The sequence below is a fragment of the Macaca fascicularis genome, chromosome 4, assembly GCF_037993035.2.
Source record: "Macaca fascicularis isolate 582-1 chromosome 4, T2T-MFA8v1.1".
In the NCBI taxonomy this organism is placed as follows: Eukaryota; Metazoa; Chordata; class Mammalia; order Primates; family Cercopithecidae; genus Macaca; species Macaca fascicularis.
Genome location: NC_088378.1, coordinates 65,917,287 through 65,934,661, shown reverse-complemented (window position 1 = coordinate 65,934,661; position 17,375 = coordinate 65,917,287). Strand labels below are relative to the sequence as shown.

At 46.1% G+C, this 17,375-nt stretch overlaps 1 protein-coding gene across 15 annotated transcripts in view; it reads right to left on the bottom strand.

The window, feature by feature from the left end:
* The window catches only part of ZDHHC14 (zDHHC palmitoyltransferase 14), a 299,524-nt gene that overhangs the window by 77,395 nt on the left and 204,754 nt on the right, over positions 1-17,375 (bottom strand). For 14 of the 15 annotated variants that reach the window (XM_005552195.4, XM_005552194.5, XM_045391336.3 and 11 more), the window contains one exon: positions 4,755-4,913. The exons of the other annotated variant lie outside the window; for it this stretch is intronic. In XM_005552195.4, coding sequence (XP_005552252.1) covers positions 4,755-4,913 — 159 coding nt within the window. The remainder of the gene's footprint in view (positions 1-4,754; positions 4,914-17,375) is intronic. 15 annotated transcript variants of the gene reach the window in all.

Sequence of the window (17,375 nt, the reverse complement as noted above, 5' to 3'; positions counted from 1 at the left end):
GCCAGAAATAAAAGCGACTGGACACTGAGTCCCTGCAGAGGGTGCCTGGAGGTTCTTTGTGGCACCCACACCAAAAATGACAGGACAGAAAACAAGGGACCAGGCCATGTCCTGAATGTGGGAGGAGGCTGGTGCTGCTTGGTGTCCCCCGAGGGCTGGCACAGCCTGAGGGCTCCATGTACTACTTCCTTTGTCTTCTGGCCCCTCCAGATGTGGCATCGCAGGTGCAGAGACAGTCCCTGTGCCCAGACGAGACAGCAGGGCTGGGACCCAGGTTGCAGCTGCCTCCAGAGGCCACCTCTGAGCCTCTAGACTAAGCTGCCTGGGTCTGGCCAGAGTGAGGTAGACTCTTGTATAACTGGCTTGCAAATACTGGCAGTGTTTCATCTTACTGTCTAGCAAACTTTTTTATTAGTTTGTCCACAGTGTGTGATTAAATCTAGTACACGTAAATCCCTTTTTATTAAAGGTTTAGGCTGTACTAAAAATACCCATTCCAGCGAAAGCTGCTGGCCATTCTGACACTGGACTAGGGCCCACCAGAGGACAGACATCTCTCCTAGGGCCTTCCCCATCAGAAAAACGAGGGCAGCATGCACCTGAGGCTTTAGGACATATGTAGTGAGCCTGAGAGGGTCTCACAGGCCCATGTTTTGCCTCTTCAGCTCCTTCAGTTTCTCTTGCTTTAATGATTTGAGGGATATGAGGATCTGGGAGAGAAGAGGTGGCTCCCTGGCCCCAGCTGTTGGTTGTTTAAAAATATCCCATAACCTCAAAGCCCGCCTGGATAAATAAACAACCCCAAATGCTGTGTTCCACATGTGCAGAAGCAACGCGATGGCAAGACTCAGAGAGAACCAGAGAGACAGACAAGGATTCAGAGGAACAGACAGATGGAAACAGGCAACAGGGACAACGTCAGAGAGAGACAGAAAATATATTCACATTGATCACAGCAGATCATCTAAATCCTTCCAGATACAGAGAAACAAGGTGATTCCTACTGCTTTGTGAAGACACTTCTTGTTTTAATCAATTACTTGGGAGCACTGACAGCGGCATTCCCGTCACTGATGAGAACATCAGTGGCCAGCCATGCGCTTACTGGCCCCTCAGTGTGCCTCAGGTCTGCTGGGTGCTGTGGTAGGCACTATCTCAGTTAACCTTCAAAAGAAACCTATGGGGTAGCACTAGGATCACATCCATTTTACAGATGTGGTAACAGCTTGGAACATTCAGATAACTTGCCAGGTTCCAGTATTACTCAATGAGTGGACCAGGATTCAGCCCTGGCCTCTGTGTTCTCCCAGCCAGGTCCCCAACCACTGGGGTCTGCCAATCAACTCTATATTTGACCAGAGAAAGCTCCTTCCTCAGTCTTCAACTGAAAAGGCCCCTATGACTTTCAAACTTATTCAGCAAAGAAAATTGCTCTTCTGAATGGCCTGGGAAGCTGCATTTTTCTTCTCTCCTCTCCCATGCTAAATGACATTTATTTATTGTGCTTGGGAAGGACCAGCTCAAACCCACTCATTACAAGGTAAGGGAAGCCACAAGTTCCCACCTCAGCTTTCAGCATACCACTGTGCTATTTCCCTTGCTGCAAAAAGAATTCTTTCAGTAAAAACTTTCCATCTAAAAATAAGATCATGGCTAATCTGCAATTACACTTCTCAGTGGGAGACATTTGCCTTCCACTCTATTTTCCTGAATGCAGAAGGTCCAATCTGCTGTCCTGCTCATCAGTCAACCAAAGGCCCAAGCGTCCCGTAATTAACCGGAAAACTGAAGCTATGCAGGTTTCAATCACTGGGTGGTGTTTTGAGGAGCCCTGTGGGCAGCTTTACTTTAGATCACTCATATGCTACTCCTTCACCTGTCCCCCACGGAGCTGGCCCTGAGCACCACTCAGAGGCTGCAGCTCGCGATGTGCTCCTAGGCTCCAGTTTTCCTCCTCTAGATCCCGCTCCAAACTTCCCCACTTCCTCTCCTTTCCCTTTCTCCTTCCTGTTCTGGGTCTCCCATATATAGACCACCACCATGTTCGGTTGCGGATGCTGGGTGGCCACCGTGACTTTGATTTATCAGAAAGATGGAGGCCTGGCTCCTGGCCTATTATAGGCTGGTGGCTTCTAGGTTCATGGCTGGTAGAGTGCACAGAAGGGGACCCTATTGGAAACACTCACATACAGAAGTACACTGTCACCAGGCAAAGGCATAGTTGTGATAAGGGGCTTTTACATTTCATTCATCAGGGTTCTTCAAGGGACATAAACACCTGTGGGCAATGGGAGGGAACAAATGTGATTATATGAACTTTCAGAACATGTCTGATAATAATCCAAAAGGAATTTTAAAACAGTAAGTCACAGGAGATTGAGAAGAAAGTTTTGACTGTGATTAAAAATCTAGCCTAGGCTGGGAGTGGCGGCTCACATCTGTATTCCCAGGATTTCGGGAGGCCGAGGCAGGTGGATCACTTGAGGCCAGGAGTTCAAGACCAGCCTGGCCAACATGGTGAAACCTTGTCTCTAAGAAAAATACAAAAAAATTAGCCGGGTGTGGTGGCATGTGCCTGTAGTCCAGCTACTCGAGAGGCTGAGGCAGGAGAATTGTTTGAACCTGGGAGGTGGAGGTTGCAATGAGCCGAGATCACGCCACTGTACTCCAGCCTGGATGACAGAGCAAGACTCCATCTCAAAAAAAAAAAAAAAAAAAAAAAAAGAAAAAAAAAATCTAGCCTAGAGACAAGAAACAGAGGATAAATGAGTGGAAACACTGGGGGTGTTTAGAAATGAGTAAAAAGTTTTATAAATGACAAAGAGAAGGCAGTGCCCAGTAAGACCTTTAGTTTTGTAGATAGCAACACCCTACCTACCAAAATACAGACTAGAATAAGGCATTAGACCTCCAGGAGAAGACATGCAGAATGACAGAAGAGTTTATGTGCACAGGTGTAAGACACACACTGTTCCATCATGTCACAGGCCTGGAGGTCAAAATTACAACCCAAGAAAGGGTGCTGAGAACTCCTACAGGTAGACGGTTCCCCCAAAGACATTTAAGATGCTGTGCTCCTTCAGTTTAATTTGTCCCCAAGGTAAGTGTGGAACGGACACTGGGGCTGGTGTCACCAGGAAGGGTACTGGTGCTCAAACAAAGGTTGTTGTGTGTCCTTGTAGAATCCCTGGTGTGCCCCCACATGGAGAACTAGGTGTAGTTTTGGTCATTGCATCTATAGAAGGTCAAGACATTGTTCAGAGAAAGCCAATCAAAACTATCAAGGGAGGAGGAGTAACAAGAGCACGAGCAGCTAACAGTTACAGAGTGTTTGCTACATGCCAGGCACTTTCCACCTGTTCATTCATTTATTCTCTCCACCATCCCATGCGGCAGGCAGTTATCAACCCCACTACCGAGAAGAGGAAACTGAGGCACACAGCGTTTCAGTGCCTTGCCTGTCACGCAGCTGGTATTTGAACCCAGGCTGTGCAGTGCCAGATCCCATGCTCTTAACTATCAGCTACTTCCTACATGGGAGAAACAGAACACATTCCACACCGTTCTGTTGGGGAGGCAAGGCTGAAATTAATTTATCTACGTTAAGAAAACCAAGATGAGGCCTGATAGCGAAAACATGAGCTTTGTGCCAAACTGTAGATTATTAAAGTCAGGGTAAAGTTAATTTAAGACAAATAAACGGAAGACTGCTTTGCACAGCAGGACGTACATTATAAAATCTTATTTTTCTCAAGAAGAATTGAGACTACAAATTCTAAGACTCCCGAAGAGTGTTGGCAATCAATGCTGTGTTACTAAGGGAAGTTAGGTTTGTTCTGAGGGGCACTCCTATCCTTTCAGTTATAAGGTAACAGGGTTTCCATCGCTTATTCTCCCAGGAATACTCCTGGTCACTTCCGCTAGAGGCAGGCTACGAGTCTTCCCCACTGTGGCAAAGCTTTTGTCCTCTACTTCCTTCCCTTCCTGTCACTTGGGTGTTCTGCCATCTCCTTGCCAACCTCATCTCTAGGCAGCTCCAGCCAGAGAGAGAAGAGGGTCTGTGGGTGTGGGGAGCAGCTCTCAGTCTGCAGTGACAAGAGGCGCTTGCCAAATAATCCCAGGGGCTGGGCCCGGGTCACTTGTAGAAGGCCAGTGCTGGGCCGGTGGTAGGGCCCAGCCTTACAGCTGCAGATCTCTGAGCTCTCAGTCCCCTCTGCCTATTTCCCTAGCCTGTCCTGGCGGAAGTTGGGAGGCAGAGAGGGGAGGCCTTGGTGCTCTCCGGGAAGAATACAGATCCTAACTCCAGCCCCTGGGGGAGAGGACTCCCGGACCCTGCCTCTTTTCCTGTCCCCAGAAGGACTGGGGATTGAACGCCCCCAGCCCTTCTGAGGAGTCGGGACACACGACTGCACAAGGGTGCCTCCCGTAGGTGTGTGGCCAGCCCTGCGGCAATCAAGGGGCCTGGGGGCGACATGACTTTATTTCAAGTGCCTGCTGACCTGGCAGCCTTGGGAGACAGAGGACCCCGTTCTGGTGCCTGTGCTGGGGGAGGCGTAGCCAAGGGCGGTGCAGGGTGTAAAGAGATTAAAAAAGAGATTTGGTGACTCTAGGCCCGGTGAACTCAATCAGTGGCAAGATGCAAATGCGCCGAAATATTAACCATTACTGAGTGTTCCGTGGCGCGGGGCTGGAGAGGCGCAGAGCCCACCCGCAGGATCTGGGCTCCTGCCAGACTCCGCCCGGGCACTACTCACCTACGCAGTTATCACAAAGGCTGCAATGGGAGGCGCGAGGGGGCCGGAAAATCTTGCAGGTGAAACAGTATTTAAGTTTCACGGTCTGGCCATTGATGATGACTTCTTTGGTTCTGGGAGGCGGGCGGTACCCCCCTGAACTGGTGCCGTTTGCGATATCTGTGGAGAAAAAGAAGAGAAAGAGCGCAAACCCTTCAGAGCCTCTTCAGAGCCTCCCTCGGCCTCGGCAGGACCCGTCTGCCTGGAGTGTGAGCTCCAGGGCAGCAGGCACAGTGGCTGGCACGGCCCCAGTGCCCACACTTTACTCAGGCTGGGGCTCTGGGACTCGTCCTCCACTGGGACCCAAGCCTCTTTCATTGCACACGTGCAGGGGCCACATGACTGAGCTCTGGCCAATGGAGCAGAGCACACATGGCCCCGCCCAGCCAGGCCCTTCCCATGGAGCCCCACCCCTTTTTCTCTTCCCCCTCCCCTCCCTGCAGGCGGCAGGAGAGGCCCCGGGCCACCTTGGGAGCCACAGCTGAGGAGTAGCCTGACTGCACAGAGGAGGGCCACCCTGACCTCTTCCCACCTGCACAGGTCTATGAGCACCAAACGCCTGCCTTAAACCTGGGAAGGCTAGGGTGTTACTTGTTAGTGCTGCTAGCCTTGCCCTCATTAACACACCACCCTAATTCCCTCTCCTGGAATGCCGGACTCCAAATCCAGCTCCAGGGTCCCTTCACTTTGCCCACTGGCTTCCTCAAAAATGCCAAGTATAGAATGGGAGGGGGAGAATGCAGATTGTAAAAAATACATTTTAAAAAAATCATTAAATATGTATTTTGAAAATCATTTCAACATTTTATCATCTCAATAGCACCTTTAATTTTTAGAACCAGTTCTAAAAATGTCAATGAAAATACAAACATGTAGAATTTTTAAATTTCGATTTTATCTTATAGTCTCTGATTTCACATTAAGATCACATGGGAGCTTTTAAAACTCCCCTAAGGTGTGAACCCTGTCCCAGATTCATTAAATCAGAATGACCCAGGTTATTCTCATGTGGGCAAGGGTTGAGAACCCCTTTCTCTGGGAAGACAAAACTTCCAGTTTTATTTCGCCTCACAGTCCTATTAGCCTTGTCCTATTAGTCCTATTTCCTCACAGTCCTATTAGCCTTGTCAAGAAAGTTAGGGTAGCTGGCTGTGCAGTCAAGAACAGGAGCACAGGGTGGATGGAGCAGAGCAAGAACTTCCATGAGGGCTTCAGCTGAGACTCTGTGGCTGACACATGCAAGCCAGACCTAAGGGACTGGATCCGTCCTGGGGAGCGTCAGGGCTGGTAACGTTAAAGATAACTGTTCATTTTAACTCTCACCCTCTTAAAGCACATACTATCAGAGATGGTTGCAAGATACTTTTGGTTAATTTCCAAAGTGGTAGGAATCAGTCCCATCACCCACTCAGGCCCCTCACACCACACCAACTCATCCTGGGCAATAATCATTGAGCAGAACTGCTGAGATCCTGGTCCTGCCCGCAGAGATTCTTTCATTGGTGTGGGGCATTGTATTAGTCTGTTCTCATGCTGCTATTAAAGACATACCTGAGACTGGATAATTTATAAAGGAAAGAGGTTTAGTTGACTCACAGTTCCGTTGGGCTGGGGAGGTATCAGGAAGTGTATAATCAAGACAGAAAGGGGAGCAAACAGGTCCTTCACATGGCAGCAGGGAGGAGAGGTGCCAAGCAAAGGGGGAAAAGCCTCTTATAAAAGAATCAGATCTCATGAGATCACTATCATAAGAACAGCATGGGGGTAACTGCCTCCATGATTCAATTACCTCCCACTGGGTCCCTCCCATGACATGTAGAGATTATGGAAACCACAACTCAGGATGAGATTTGGGTGGGGACACAGCCAAACCATTTAAGATCTTCCTCTTTTCCTTCCTTCCTCTTTTCCTTCCTCCATGATTGTAAGTTTCCTGAGGCCTCCCCAGCCATGCTTCCTGTGCAGCCTGTGGAACTGTGAGCCGATAAAACCTCTTTTCTTTATAAATTATCCAGCCTCAGGTAGTTCTTTATAGCAGAGTGAAAATGGAGTAATACAGATAGGAATCTGCAGTCAAAGATGAGAAGCCCTGCTCCAAGAGTGATCCACCAGCATCCATATCATCTGACAGCCTAGCAGAGAAGCAGATTCTTGGCTTGTCCCAACTGAATGGGGATCTGCATTTCACTGAGATTCTCCATGATTGAAACTTTCAGGTTTGAGAACCCCACTATGGGGTGCCAGTAAATACTCCCCAGTTCACATATTCCTATGTGCCTCTTTATTATGTACTCAAATACACTCACTTGCATGATAAAGAGCTAAACTTAGAGAACAAGCTTAGTCAGGTGAGGGGCCACATCACAGAACACACCCACACCCAAGTATTTTCACACAGAGTACTTGGTGATTTAGAACAGCTCAGTGTATCTGGAGAGCTGTGCCGTTCTGCCCCCAAGCAGGGGTGCTCTCACTCACTGACAGTACCCACGACTCAACATGTCATGATTTAAGGGCTCCAAAAGGTATGCCCCTCCCTGCAGTCTTCTTTAAAAATATATATATTTTTTTTAATTTTTAGAAATAGTGTCACTCTGTCACCCTGGCTGGAGTGCAGTGGTGCTATCATAGCTCACTTGACCTTCCAGGCTCAGGTGGTCCTCCCACCTCAGCCTTCAAAGCTGCTGGGACTACAGGTATTCACCACCATGCCTGGCTAATTTTTAAATTTTTAAAATTATTTATTTATTTGACAGACAGAGTCTTGCTCTGTAACCCAGGCTGGAGTGCAGTGGTGTGATCTTGGCTCACTGCAACCTCTGCCTCCCAGGTTCAAGCCATACTCCTACCTCAGCTTCCCAAGTAGCCGGGACTACAGGTGTGCACCACCACACCCAGCTAATTTTTGTATTTTTTTTTAGTAGACATGGTGTTTCACTGTATGTTGGCCAGGCTGGTCTCAAAGTCCTGACCTCAGGTGATCCGCCTGCCTTGGCCTCCCAAAGTGCTGGGATTACCGTCACTGTGCCCAGCCTAATTTTTAAATTTTTTTGTAGAGACAGGGTCTTACTATGTTGCCCAGGCTGGTCTTGAGCAACCGACTTCAAGCAAGTGTTCCTCCCACCTTGGCCTCCCAAAGTGGTTACAGGCACGAGCCACTGTGCCCAGCCTCGATCTTCTTTAAATGGCTGTCAGAGGTCTGGAAATCTGCCATAGCCCTTTAGCCTAAGGCTTTGGTGTTTGTGAAAGTACAATCCCAGAGTTAAGGAGAGTGCTTTGAACTGCTGCTGGCCATGAATTATTCATGGAAAAATTAAAGTTCCAGGTTGGAGGGAGAGCAGGCAGTGTGGAGGGCAGGGCACGGCTACGGCAGGAGGATGAAGCAGGTCTTCTACTTCTCTCTTCCTGAGGCCCAAACCTTCTGCTTAGAATAATTGAACAGCTGTGGAGCCAGTCCAAGGACTCTGGGTGGCCTTGCCTTGCCAAGCAGGACACCCTCTTTCGGCAGATGCCCCATCTGCCTGGCACCCCAGGTGGCTGCCCCATCAAATGGCACTAACGTCACAGGCATCTGGAGAGGCGCTGAGCTCCAAAAGCGGGGGCCTTAAGAAGAGGGAGGCCTTGCAACTGATTCTGTAATAGGGAGAAAACAAAGAGATGGCACGGCTGTGTGCTTCCCCCGAGCACTGGATAGAAATCACTGGTTTTGAACCCATCAAAGATAAGGTCAGCTCTCTCTGCCAGCTGGGTGCCACTGAGGCCTAGATTAATAATAATCCTTATGTCAGCTGTGAAATCTATTGCCTCTATATACTCCTGCAAACACGGGTAGAAAAACTAGACCTGATACCTTTTTAAAAAATACAAATTCAATCAAACATGTGTGTTCATTTCATCAGAAAAGTTTAGAAACTGAATCGTGAAGGTGATTATTTTAAAATGCAGGAATGACAAATTTTTCAACACTACAATTATTTAAATAGCCTAGTTCTGAGTAGCAATGACTTGAAAAAGCAAGTATTTGCTGGCACTCCTGAAGATAAACTCTATTGATCTTTAGTTCCAAAGTGCATTTTTTAAAAGATTGAACCTCTGTTACAAACAGGTGAAATGCTGAAAGCTAGAATTCAAAAGACATAGTAAACTGAAGCTTAAGAATTAAACCCAAACCCAAAACCCTTTGACTAAATATTTGGAGAGCTCTTTATGTAAAAGAAATGGAAGAATCAGAAGACCTGGATTCAGGGCCCAGCTATGCCACGAAAAAAGTCAACCAATATTTATGAAGGATTTACTATAAGCCAGTGCTGCACCAGGGGTTGTGGAGGGCCGCTGGGGTCCTGGGAGGGCTCTGCTGGGTTGTCTGATGAGCACAGCAAGTCTCGAGCCTGTCTTGCCACCCATTCTGATCTGATCTGTTCTCCTGGCCCTTAGAGTCAGCTTTCTAAATGCAAGTCCCACCAAGAAACTCAGGCCCTCCCATGCAGCACACAATCCGTGAACCTTCTCTCTCCTTGCACGATCTTCCATGGAGCCTATGCTCAAAAGACAGTGGCCTCCTTGGGTTTCCCTGAGCGGGCAATGCTGTTTTCTACTTCCAGGCATTTGCATGTGATACTCTCTCTGCTCAGGATTCCCTCTCCTGCTGTCTGTGCAGATAATCCTATCCTTTCAGGGCCAGTTCCAGCTTCTCTTGTGAAAACACTTTGCAAGCAGAGTTACTTGTTTCCTCCTTTGGGCTCTCACTGCGCCTGCCTTGTTTATTTATCCAGCCACTAGATCTGTATTGTGCTTCTACTGTGGGCCAGCCCTGGGCTCTGAGCTGGGGACACAGCAGGAACTCAGATTTCTTCTCTGCTGGTGGTGTTTACAGGCTGGAGGGAAGACCCAGTACTGATGATGTCAGGAGGATTTGTTTCCAGATCTTCCTGCTGCTCTAGGGCAGTGACCATGGCCTATCCACTTTCAAGTCCCCATTGTCCAGCAGAGGGTCTAGCACATAGGAGATGCCCAAGATGGAGGACTGCCATGCTCCTGCACCTCCACCCCGCCTGGGAATCACAGCCGCAGGCCCTCAAGTGCTGCAATGCTGTCCACCAGGCAGGCCACTCTTGTGCTTTCAGCCCCTCCCTTGCAGAGGACGCCTTTCCAAGGTGCTCTGTGGATCTGACTCTTTCAAAACGTGTCCACAAGCTGCTGCTGATCCAGAGCTAACCTCGCATGGCCAGGCGGCACCCCCTAAAACGGCCGGCTGAGGAGGGCAGCTGTGTACCTCAGGGAGCCCCGCTGTTCTTTCTTCCACACAATGCATCCGACAGCTGCCTAGGCCCATGGCTTTCAGGCACGCTTGCATCCAGGGCAGACGGGAACAAGGGGGCTGGAAACCCAGGGCTTCACATACCAATCTTAGCACAAAGGAACTTTTTCTTCGGTGTTCTAGCCTGAGGCCAGTGGCCAATCATGAAGTCTTTCTCTCATCTCTGGAGATCACAAACACCTGTGGCCTGTGTCATGTGGCACAAAGAGAGACGCAGAGGGAGGGTTCCTGCTCTACTCAACTTTTCTGGTTTTGGGGTTTTTTTTTTTTTTTTTGGATTTTTGGTTTCCTTTGGTTGTTGGCAACAATTGTGCCTCTGCCTCTTTGGGCTGCTCTTTGTGGTTTAAATACAGCAATTGAGAAAATAATAATAGGCATTTGCAATAGCTAGTGGGTCAAACACTAGAATTTTTTGGGGAAAACCTCTAGCAGTTAGGCAAGTATATATGAGTCAGTATTTTTTAAAATTTATTTATTTATTTATTTATTTATTTATTTGAGATGGAGTTTTGCTCTTATCACCTAGGCTGGAGTGCAATGGTGCAATCTTGGCTCACTGCAACCTCTGCCTCCTGGGTTCAAGCAATTCTCCTGCCTCAGCCTCCCGAGTAGCTGGGACTATAAGCTCCTGCCACCACACCCAGCTAATTTTTTTGTATTTTTAGTAGAGATGGGGTTTTGCCATGTTGGCCAGGCTGGTCTCGAACTCCTGAGCTTAGGTGATCCGCCCGCCTCGGCCTCCCAAAGTGCTGGGATTACAGCCATGAGCCACCGTGCCCGTCCCAAGTCAGTATTTTTCAAGGAAATTTTTATACACAAGCATTTTGAAAGAGTATGTAAAAGTTTGAAATGGTCTCTTCCTTCATATAGTTCCCCAACCCATTGGTGGGCGTTGTTGGCATGGAGACAGAAATAATAACAGTACCTACATCTAGTGTTACCCTTGCAATCAGCCTGTGGGCAAAAATTAGGTGAGCTGGGGATGAAGAAATTGGGGCTGTGCAGTGTGTGGGCTCAGGGATGGGAAGCTGCCTGTTGATTAAGTTGTTTCACACAGAATTCCTGGGCTCACCGGAGGCCTTCTATCAGCTGTTTAACTTCTGCCTGTGACTTCAAGTAAGTCACCTTTTCTTCCTGAAGGAATAACAGAGCACTTCCATCCTGAAAGATCCATTTGTCTCCCATCAGATTTATTCCTGCCCCAAATTCAGGGATCACATGTCTATGTGGTACCATATACAGTCACTGGACTCTGCTTTCTTACATTGCAAAAGGAAAAATCCCAAATTAGAAAAGATGTAGATTAAAGTTCTTTTCTGCCATTGCAGCTGCAGTGGTACTGCCCTAACTGCCCTCGGGCTGGGGAAGGGACGAAGGTCCTAGTCACTATGCTGGCACCTCCAGCACACCACAGCCACCATACGGAGAGGAGTCCAGTCTCTCTTCCCTGTGAGCCCTCCCGCCCCACTCCTCAACAAGTAGAGTCCCCAGCTCAGGCCAGCAGCGCAGCCTCCCTGCCCCCTGGCTGAACACTCCCAGTGTTCACTCCCATCCAGACCAGCAGCTTAGCAGTTCTCTGAGGTGCAGCTCCTAGAGGCAACCGAGAGCTCCTCGGCCACTGCCACTGCAAGGATGCTGCCTTGCTGCCCTTGGAGTGGGAAAGGAGCAAAGACCCTGAGTGCTTCAACCATACTGCCTGCAAGCTGCAGTTGCCCTAAGGAGGAGAGGCCAGGCTGTCTCCCCTGGGACCCACCCAGTCACCCTACTCATCACCAGAAAGGGTCCCCTCCACTTAGGTCCACAGCACAGCTGCCCCAGCCCAGGCCAATCGCAATGATTGATTGTGGCTCTGCATCTCTTGCTGGGTGAAGCCCCACGACAGAAGTGAAAGGCCTTCTGCTACAACCACTGCTAAGGGCCCTTCCTCTGCTGCTTCCAAGCTGGGGACAGAATATAAAGCCTGAGCTTACCCCAGAGCTGCAGTGGGTAGCCCGGGAGTGCCAAGCTGAGATCCGCAGCCAGCACCTAAGTGGGAGAGGAGCCTACACCTCAGAACACTGGGAGGGCACACAGCTGCAAATGTGTGGAAATGCCGAGGAGCCGCGTGGCTGAGGAAGAGCCTACCTGCTGGCCATTACGCTTAAGTGCCATCGACTGTATCAAAGCCCAAAACTTCAACACCAAAAAAAAAAAACCCCCCAAAAAAAACACCAAAAACCGAAAACAACAACAACAACAAAAACAACAACAACAAAAAACAACACTTTGCTAATATACTCCCCATGTGAAACCAAGGACAATAATTGACTATAAATAAAGACCTTGTACAAAGCCTTGGTCCTCTGGAAACATCCAGAAAAGTCTACTGACTGTACTCAACTTACACCACAGTTAAAGGACCACCAGCCCACACAGATGAGAAAGAGCCAGCCCAAGAACTCTGGCAACTCAAATAGCCAGAGTGTCTTCTTTCCAAACAATCGCACTAGTTCCCCAGCAAGAGTTCTTAACCAGGCTGAAATGACTGAAAGACAGAAGTAGAATTCAGAGTATGGATAGCAACAAAGATTATTGAGATCTAGGAGAAAGTTGAAATCCAATCCAAGGGATCTAGGAATTGCAATAAAATGATACAGAAGCTGATAGATGAAAGAGTCGTAAAAAAGGACCAAACTGATCTGAAAAAGATGAAAAACATACTATAAGAATTTCATAATGAAATCACAAGTATTAACAGCAGAACATACCAAGCTGAGGAAGGAATCTCACAGCTTTAAGACTGGCTCTGAAATAACTCAGTCAGACAAAAATAAAGAAAAAAGAATGAATAAAACCTTTGAGAAATATGGACTTACGTAAAGAGACCAAATCAACAACTCTTTGGTGTCCCTGAAAGAGACAGGGAAAAAGCAAGCAACTTGGAAAACTATTTCAGGATATCATACATGTAAACTTCCCCAACCTTGCTAGAGAGGCTGACATTAAAATTCAGGAAATGAAGAGAACTCCTGCAAAATAATACACAAGAAGAATATCCCGAAGACACATAATCATCAGATTCTCCAAGATGAAAATGAGAGAAACAATGTTAAAAAATGTAGAGAGAAGAGGCAGTTCGCCTACAAAGGGAACCCTATCAGATTAACAGCACATCTTTCAGCAGAAACCCTAAAAGCCAGAAGAGATTGGGCTATGTTCAGCATTCTTAAAGAAAGGAATTTCCAAACAAGAATTTCATATCCAGCCAAACTAAGCTTCATGAATCAGGGAGAAATAAGATCCTTTTCAAAGCAAATGTTGAGGAATTCCTTGCCACCAGACCTACATTAAAAGAGATCCTGAAAAGAGCACTAAATATGGAAAGGAAGGACTATTACCAGCCACTACAAAAACACACTTAAGTACACAGACCAGTGACTCTATAAAGCAACCACACAAACAAGCCTGCATAATAACCAGCTAACAATGTGATGACAAGATCAATACTAACTTTGAATGTAAATGGGAAATGCCCCAATTAAAAGGCACAGGGTGGGCTGGGCATGGTGGCTCACACCTGTAATCCCAGCACTTTGGGAGGCCCAGGTGTGCAGATCACTCGAGGCCAGGAGTTTGAGACCAGCCTGGCCAACATGGAGAAGGCCCAAATCTACTAAAAATACAAAAAATTAGCTGAGCATGGTGGTGTGTGCCTGTAGTTCCAGATACTCAGGAGGCTGAGGTGGGTGAATTGCTTGAACCTGGGAGCCAGAGGTTGCACCAAACTGAGATTGTGCCACTGCATTCCAGCCTGGGTGACAGCGCAAGACCCTGTTTAAAAAAAAAAAAAAAAAGATGGCACAGAGTGGTAACCTGGATAAAGAAGCAAGACCCAATGACCCAATGGTATGCTGTCTTCAAGGGACCCATCTCAAAAGCAGTGACACCCATAGGCTCAAAATGAAGGGATGGAGAAAAATCTACCAAGCAAATGGAAAACAGAATAAAAGCAGGGGTTACTATCCTAATTTCAGACAAAACAGACTTTAAACCAACAGAGATAAAAAAAAAAAAAAGACAAAGAAGGGCATTACATAATGGCAAAGCATTCAATTCAACAAGAAGATCTAACTATCCTAAATATATATGCACCTAACACAGGAGCACCTAGATTTATAAAGCAAGCTGTTAGAGACCTACAAAGAGACTTAGACTCCCACACAATAATAGTGAGAGACCTCAACACCCCACTGACAGTATTAGATCATTGAGGCATAAAATTAACACAGATATTCAGGACCTGAATTCAATACTGGACCAAATGGACCTAACACAAACATCTACAGAACTCTCTACCCCCAAACAAGAGAATATACATTCTTCTGATTGTCACATAGCACATACTCTTAAATTGACCACACAATCAGACATAAAACAATCCTCAGCAAATTAAAAAAAAAAAAAACAACATACCAACTATACTTTCAAGCCATAGCACAAGAAAAATAAAAATCAATACTTAAAAAAATTGCTGAAAATCATACAATTACATAGAAAATTAAACAGCCTGTTCCTGAATGACTTTAGGGTAAATAATGAAATCAAGGCAGAAATCAAGAAGTTCTTTGAAACTAATGAGAACAAAGATACAACATACCAGAATCTCTGGGACACAGCTAAGGTAGTGTTAAGATGGAAGTTTATAGCACTAAATGGCCACATGAAAAAGTAAGAAGGATCTCAAATTAACAATCTAACATCATAACTAGAGGAATTAGAGAAGCAAAGGAAAACCAATCCCAAAGCTACTAAAAGACAGAAATAACCAAAATCAGTGCTAAGCTGAAGGGAATTAAGAAACAAACAAAAAAACCTACAAAACATCAACAAATCCAGGAGTTGGTTCTTTGAAAAAATTAATAAGATAGACTGCTAGCTAGACTAATAAAAAAAAGGAGAGAAATCCAAATTAACACAATTAGAAATGGCAAAGGGGGCATTACCACTTACCCCCACAGAAATACAAAAAAACCCCCAAAAACCCAGAGAGTACTATGAACACCTCTATGCAGACAAACTAGAAAATCTAGAAGAAATTGATAAATTCCTGGACACATACAACCTCCCAAGACTGAACCAAGAAGAAACTGAATCCCTGAACAGATTAGTAATGAGTTCCAAAATTGAAGCAGTAATAAAAAGCTTACTAACCAAGAAAAGCCCAGGACCAGATGGATTCACAGCTGAATTCTACCAGATGTATAAAGAGCTGGTACCATTCCTACTGAAACTGTTCCAAAAAATTGAGGAGGAGGACTCTTCCTCAACTCACTCTGAGGCCAGCATCATCCTGATACCAAAACCTGGCAGAGATGCAACAAAAAAAGAAAACCCCAGGCCAATATCCCAAATGAACGTAGAAGCAAAAATCCTCAAGAAAATACTAATAAACTGAATCTAGCAGCACATCAAAACGTTAATCCACCAAGATCAAGTAGACTTTATCCTTGAGATGCAAGGTTGGTTCAACATACACAGATCAGTAAATGTGATTAATCACATAAACAGAACTAAAAAATTTCCTTAAAAACACATAATTATCTCAATAGATGCAGAAAAGGCTGTCAATAAAATTCAACATTTCTTCAAGTTAAAAACCCTCAATAAACTAGGCATTGAAGGAACATACTTCAAAATAACAAGAGCCATCTATGACAAACCCACAGCTGACATCATACTGAATGGGCAAAAGCTGGAAGCATTCACCTTGAAAGCTGGCACAAGATAAGGATGCCCTCTCTTACCACTCCTATTCAACATAGTACTGGAAATCCCGTCCAGAGCAGTCAGGGGGAAGAAATAAAAGGCATTCAAAGAAGAACAGAGGAGGAAGTCAAACTCTCCCTGTTGGTGGATGACATTATTCCATATCTGGAAAACCCCAGAGTCTCTGCCGAAAAGCTCCTTGATCTGATAAACAACTTCAGCAAAGTTTCAGGATATAAAATTAATGTATGAAAATCACTAGCATTCCTGTACACCAACAACATCCAAATGAAGAGCCAAATCAGGAACACAATCCCATTCACAGTTGCCATAAAAAGAATAAAAAACCTAGGCATACAGGTAACCAGGAGGTGAAAGATTTCTACAATAAGAGTTACAAAACACTGCCAGAAATCAGAGATGACACATACAAATGGAAAAACATTCCATGCTTATGGGCAGAAAGAATCAATATCAGCCGGGCATGGTGGCTCATGCCTGTAATCCCAGCACTTTGGGAGGCCAAGGCAGGCGGATCACGAGGTCAGGAGATCGAGACCATCCTGGCTAACATGGTGAAACCCCCTCTCTACTGAAAATACAAAAAATTAGCCAGGTGTGGTGGCGGGCGCCTGTAGTCCCAGCTACTCGGGAGGCTGAGGCAGGAGAATGGCGTGAACCTGGGAGGCAGAGCTTGCAGAGTGAGCCAAGATCACACCGCTGCACTCCAGCCTGGGCGACAGAGCGAGACTCTGTCTCAAAAAAAAAAAAAAAAAAAAAAAAAAAGAATCAATATCATTAAAATGGCCATACTGCCAAAAGCAATTTACAGATTCAATGCTATTTCTATCAAAGTACCAATGACATTCTTCACAAAATTCAAAAAGACTATTTTAAAGTTCATATGGAACCAAAAAAGCGCCAGAATGGCTAAGGCAATCCTAAGCAAAAAGAACAAAGCTGGAAGCATCACATTAACTGACTTCAAACTATACTACAAGGCTATTGTAACCAAAACAGCATGTTTTACTCTGGTATAAAACAGACACATTGTTATTAGTCCATTCTCACACTGCTAGGAAGAAATAACCAAGACTGGGTAATTTATAAAGGAAAGAGGTTTAATTGACTCACAGTTCCACATGACTGGAGAAGCCTCAGGAAATTTACAATCATGGTGGAAGGCAAAGAGAAGCAGGCACCTTCTTCACAAGGGCGGCCGGACAGAGTGAGTGCAAGCAGGGGAAACGCCAGACGCTTATAAAACCATCAGATCTCGTGAGACTCACTCACTATCACAAGAACAGCATAGGGGAACCGCCCCCATGATTCAATCACCTCCACCTGGTCTTGCCCTTGACCCGTGGGGATTATGGCAATTGCAATTCACGATGAGATTTGGGTGAGGACACAAAACCTAACCATATCACACATAGACCAGTGGAGCAGAATAGCGATCCCAGAAATAACGGTACACACCTACAACCATCTGATCATTGACAAACCTGACAAAAACAATG